The sequence below is a fragment of the Sabethes cyaneus genome, chromosome 2 (genome assembly GCF_943734655.1).
Source record: "Sabethes cyaneus chromosome 2, idSabCyanKW18_F2, whole genome shotgun sequence".
Lineage (NCBI taxonomy): Eukaryota > Metazoa > Arthropoda > Insecta > Diptera > Culicidae > Sabethes > Sabethes cyaneus.
The window spans coordinates 155,380,722-155,386,721 of NC_071354.1; the positions used below are offsets into that span (position 1 = coordinate 155,380,722).

The 6,000-nt window shown below is 40.8% G+C and overlaps 1 protein-coding gene across 1 annotated transcript; it reads right to left on the minus strand.

Moving 5' to 3' along the window:
• Window positions 1-2,450: 2,450 nt before the first annotated feature.
• LOC128734893 (histone acetyltransferase KAT6A) lies at window positions 2,451-5,391 on the minus strand. The gene is made up of 2 exons (XM_053829290.1): window positions 3,379-5,391; window positions 2,451-3,183 (listed from the first exon to the last, which is right to left on the minus strand). Exon 1 carries the CDS (start codon window positions 5,097-5,099, stop codon window positions 3,453-3,455), a length of 1,647 nt encoding a protein of 548 aa, XP_053685265.1. The 5' UTR covers window positions 5,100-5,391; the 3' UTR covers window positions 2,451-3,183; window positions 3,379-3,452.
• Window positions 5,392-6,000: the final 609 nt, after the last annotated feature.

Sequence of the window (6,000 nt, forward strand, 5' to 3'; positions counted from 1 at the left end):
CATCAGTAGTGCATCCGAGAGCTCCATCGGGCATGAGGTATGGAATCAGCGGAACGATTGGTTTGACAATGAATGCCCAACAAACATTTTAGTTGATTAGTAGCTTATTCAACCATTGTATAGCTAATTAGCGGGTTATTAGCGCTTGATAAGCTGTTATACGACAAATATGTTTGTTGGGTGTAGAAGGGTGATGGATGAAGAGAACGCTGCGTGGGCGGCCAAGTTGCACAAATGTGAACGGGCACAGACACAAACAGAAGAAAATGCAGCGAAACCAAATATGGAGCGGCTGCATCGTTTTCAGGAAGCGCGAAAGTTTTACCAGAAACTGAACTTTTCCCGCAAAAGCTTTGTGCTGCGAACCAAAATGTGTCAAATTTTCGGACATAAGTTTTTCAAGGAAAATGTATAGGATGTCATGTCGGTTCGTCGGTGGTATGGAGGCGGAGGATGAACTCGCACAGCTTTATGGCGACCATAATATCTAAAAGGCGGCTAAAGCTAGACGGATACAATGGGCCGACCATGTTGCAAGAATGCCAGACAACTACCCTGCAAATATGGTGTTTTGCCTCAAGTCCGGTAGGAAAAAGTCAACCAGGAGTGCAGGAGATTTGGCGAAGAGTACTCGGTGTCCGAGAAATTGGAGAGTGGTAACCCACAGCTGAGTAAACTGGAAAAACCTTGTTCAACAGGCTTTGTCTTAGGACGGCAAGCCAATTAAATAAGTGATGTGCAATGATAGTGCTAACAACCTGCTTACTGACTTAGCCGTCAGGTGGAAGCAGCAATTCCAGACGCTATTGAATGGAGAGCTAAAAATGGAGATCAGCAGGAACAGGATAAGAATTGTGAGCGATGGTAAAGCCAGAGACTAACAGACGCAGTGGAATAGGATGGGATGATAAAATCCCTGAAGATGCGAAGATCAGGTGGAAGAAGATCAGGTATAAAGTATGCGTACCTCGATGTTACTTTCCCGGACGTGCTTCAACTGATATAAATTCCTTGCAGAGCACGTGTTTGTGGACGCTAGCGAGTCTGCCTTCGCTTGTGTTGCGTATTTCAGGGTTGAAATATTTGGTCAAATTCATTGTTCCATAGTAGCCAAGTCGAAAGTCGCACCTATAAATGTGCTCTCGATTTCTAAGTTGGAACTGCAAGCTGCACTTATCGGATCCCGATTAATTCACACTATTAGCTCCACTCGTTCACTGCCAATCATACGTAGATTCCTATGGACTGACTCCTGAACGGTCGTGGATAATTTCCGATCAGAGGACCTATCGACAATATGTTTCATTAAGAGTCGGACGAAGCAACGAAATGGGGGAAAGGGCCGGACCTAGATGCCGAAAGCCGGTGGTATAAAGGACCTCTCTTTTTATACGAACCACAAGAACGATGGCCGGAACAGCCGACGATCACAAGTAATGCCATCGAAGAAAAGCGAGCACATGTAGCAATTCATTTAAAACCCGTGCCAGAATTGCAATGGTAAAGATTTTCGCGCTGGACGAGGCTTTTACGAACAGTGGGTTATGTGTATAGATTCATCAAGAATTTGGGCCGCATGGCCAAGAAACTTCCTCGAGTAGGGGGACTACTGACCCAAGAGGAATTAGCAGCGGCAGAAGCTTGTGTGTACCGTGCAGTGCAAAAGGACGAATATATTCGCGAACAAGTTGGAACGAAATAGCATACTAGCAGCGTTGAATCCCTTTCTGGATGAAGACAAAGTTTAGTCACTAAAGAGCTACTAGCATTGTAGCGCTGTAACTACAAAAGGTACAGCAAAACTTTGAGCAAAATTGTAGATAATAACCAGTTTTATAAATGTTTCATATATCACTTTGTCAAATGTTGCTCGGCTGAGGCGGTACTCTCAAATGAATCAAAATTCAGACAAAGTGATCGAACCATCCCTGCAAAAAATATAACAAAACTTTATTCAGCAACGTTGTAGATTATACCTAGTTCTACAAATGTCGCATATATATATAATTTTATCAAATTTTGCTCGGCTGAGACGGTACTGTCAAATGAATCAAAATTGAGTCAAAGTGATCGGACCATCCTTAACTTTTTGCACTAAAGCTTTTTGCAGTGTCTGTCGAATAGAGGCGAAACATCAGGCTCCTAAAACGGAATGTATCAGCGCGATTTTTCTTTATTTAGACTAAGTCATTTTTAAAATTATTTGAATTACTGTCCCAGCTGTTCTTTAGGCTTTTCTAATACGATCGATTGCTCAATAATTCTCGGGTACTTCATTCTTACCTTGCATTTAAAATTTTCCGTTATCTTAAGCTATGATTATGAAGCGAACACTACGAGGCCGTCTGTGCAGTCCAACCCGTTTTACATTTTCTATCGTTTTGTTTAATTCTCACCAAAAAAAACCACGCGATTCACAATTTATCAGATTTATTTATTGATTACGGTCCATGGAAACGAATTCAACCGCTTACAAGTATTAATTAGATGCTTACAATTTACTGTAAAATAATATTAGTCCGTGAATGCTCTGCAGTGTTTGTGTTCTCATTTTTTTTGCCATGACAAATATCTTCACTTTGCTGGGCATTGCACAATAAAATCTTGGATTTTGAGACCACCCTATGTTCAAATTAATAAGGAAAAGTAAAAAGACGCTAGCGGTACCACTATTACCACTGATTATGCTATAATCTTAGTTGTGCACTACCTGCTTATCTGTTAGGGGTTAGTAGACGAAAATAAGCTGAGAAGTTTTCATTTGAATGCTCAGCATGTTGCTATCCTGTTGAATTGAAATCAATCTGACCCTTTTGAAAATTAAAAGATTTTTTGATCTTATTGTGACACATCTGTTTAGCTTTATAGAACGCTTGAATCAATGCCCTAAAGCTACATCCTAAATCTTTTTGTTAAGCAATCTTAGGGGCTAATGTTTTTTGAAAGTACCTTAATAAAACATAAATTTGACATTTTTGTTTTGCAAAACTAGTACTATTTACAGGCTACAGTAGTGCTACGCATATAGGGGCTCGCGGGGTGTAATAATCCAATCCATTTCCAGATTTTTTTCGGCTAGCAAATATCACTTTTAGATGAAATTTTATAAAACTTGCGTTGCTCTCTGTAGACGATCAAAATGGCACTCTCCCAAATATACATCCGGTCCATGTATAAGTAAACCTGTAGAAACATACTATATATCAGTTCACGGTAAACAATTTATTTAATGTGTGATGGAAAAAATTAGCAATTTCATTGGTGCTAATTAATGTGTTATATTTCATTTAAATCAACGGTGAAAATCTACTGAATTTTGTGATCTTTGTGAATTTTATCGTTTAAAAATATAAAATATTACTAATAGCGGTAACTCACCTAGCGCTCGCTGCTGTCCAAACGCACAGTGCTTATCAGCGAAGGAGCCGTACCTGTTCGATCGTCCGGTCTTCTTAATCCGAAAAACTGTCGCTCCAGTAGGTGGAAGTGAGCGGTGCGACACATTTAAACAGATCTCTCCCGCTGTTGGCCGGCGAGGGTTGTTCCAGTTTTTTCTTCTTTTCTGCACTTCCTGAGGACAGTGGTTTTTTGGAATCAGACTCGCGACGCTTCTGGATGTCCTTTTGCCGCTGCTGTTGCTTCTTCAGTTCCTTGGCCTTCATCTTTTCCGCTCGTTTTTTATCGTCCTGATCATGCCGTTCCAAGTGATTAGACAGATAAACCTTTGATTTAAAGGTTTTCTCACACTTGGTACAGGGGAATAAGTCGCCTTTGTGGGTCTGAAGATGTTCCTTTAGTTCGACGCCGGTTTTGAAAGTTTCATCGCACTTCGAACAATCGTGAGTCTTGCGTTGTTTAATCGGTTTATCATCTTCGCTGTCCGATGAGCTTGCTTCTGGCGCTTCAATATAGACAACATTAGCTATTCCTGGGGATTTTGCTTTCGTGGCTGATTTTGGAGGGCGACCTGGACCGCGACGAGGGACTGCCGGCGATGCAGTAGGAGGACTTGCTAGTTTAAATCCTGGTTGTCGACCTCGTCTTCGCTTAACGCCAGTTACAATTGCTGGAGTAGATTCTGATTTCGGTCTACGGCCCCGTCTTTTCGGTGTCCTTTTCTTTTTGTTCGCTGGCTCAAAGCTATCGTCAGACGTAACTGGTTCTGACTCGACTTCCGACTGAGAAACTTTATATTCATCATCATCCTGCGGTTCGTCTTCATTTTCCTCCTCGTCTGACATAGGGCAATTTACGATTACAAAATCCGTAGTTCTCCGACTCTTGTTATAAGCACGCTTCAATGTTTTTCGAAGTTCCTTATCGGTGTTTTCGCAAGTGTTCTTGAAATCAAATGCGATTCTAACTTTTTCTACGCATTTTTGACAAATTTTATGCGGTAGATGGTCTCTTTCTGTTATCCGAACGGTCGGACAGATTTTTATAATAATGTCACAAATTCTTATTGAAGATTCAAAATCAAAAATATTGGATAAGTTTTCCTTAGAAGTGCACACCCGACATATTTCCAAATCTGCGGGTTCTCCGTCTTTGCGGCGCACTTTAGGTTTATCTTTTTCCTCTGCTTTTACTTTATCTTCTTTCTTATCTTCGGACTGATCTCCTTCCTGTTGATTATCTGCTTCGAGTTCGTTATCTTCTTCTAATCTCTCTTCTTTCATTTCTTCGTCTTCTTCCGTTTTGTCCTCATCGTTTGCCGGATCTTCGGTTGGTTTCGGGTCCGCAACGTCTAGCGCAGAAGATGCCTCCTCCGGCTGGTGATTTTCCAGAGACTCTTCCATCGCTTCATCGTGGTTTCTTTCGGCTTCTAACTGTTCCATTGCTACCGGAATTACCTCCACTTGTTCCCCCTGATATGTTTCGGAATCTAAATTTTCGTTATCTTCCACTGGTTCGTGTACTATAATGCTATCCCGCTCCTGGAAATGGTTTTCTTTTAATGTCTCAACTGAAAGTTCAGTAGTTTGCTGATAAATATTATTGGGATCCTGCACGTAATGTTGCTGTTCTGTAACTTCTCCTGTTTGACCACTGTATACGATATTTCCATATGAATTATTCATCATATTGTAACAGTCCATTCCTTAATACTTCACGGCACGTATTTTACCGGATTCCCCAGCCAGCATCAGCCAACCAAACTTTTGCATGGAATATGCAAGCTTCTCTATCAGTGACACAGAGGGAAAATAGACGCGTTTGCGGTATAACGTAATTTCACCGGCAGATTCCGAAATATTACTCTCAACAATTACAACAGTTGGCAGTTTATCACTTCCGCTAACTTTTTGCACCGAAATCATCGACTTTGTAATTAAAAAACCCGCCCAAAAACACTTTTAAACGCTGCGGCGTGGAAGCAAAACACAACACACTCGGAAATTTTCGACCGCCATGTTGGAATTGAGATGCGAAGCGAAAGACATAACAGAAAATGCGCAGGGCTGCAAGCATTTCTGAAAAGAGAACAAGAAAATCGAATGGTAGGTGGCGTCAAATCCAATGACATCATCAACTAACAGTCAACGAAATGGACCGTCACACAATGCTTGCAATCAATTGAATTGCAGTTTACCGATTCGCAGTTATGGCGGTTTATTGATTAATTCTAGATAGAATTAACAAAAAGGCGAATGTCGCAAATGTAAACAAAACGAGTGAGAGTTATTTTTTGCTGGACCAGCATAGGATAATCAACCCTCACTCGGTTTGTTTACGCTTGCGACATTCGCGCTTTTGTTAATTCTATCTTCAATTACGCTTTTTGAATTTTAATTTGTAGTTGTACGGCGACTGGAATTGAAGAGACAAGCTTGTTTTTTTTCATGCAAAATAATTTAATGTTACGTGCGGTCAAATGGGATTATCTTTCAATCTATAAAATCGACATCCCATGCACGTGAAAAACCATGTAAGCTTATAGAAGTTACAGATATAGCAATTTACATGAACTTCAGGTGCTATCACGGGTGCTATGTATTA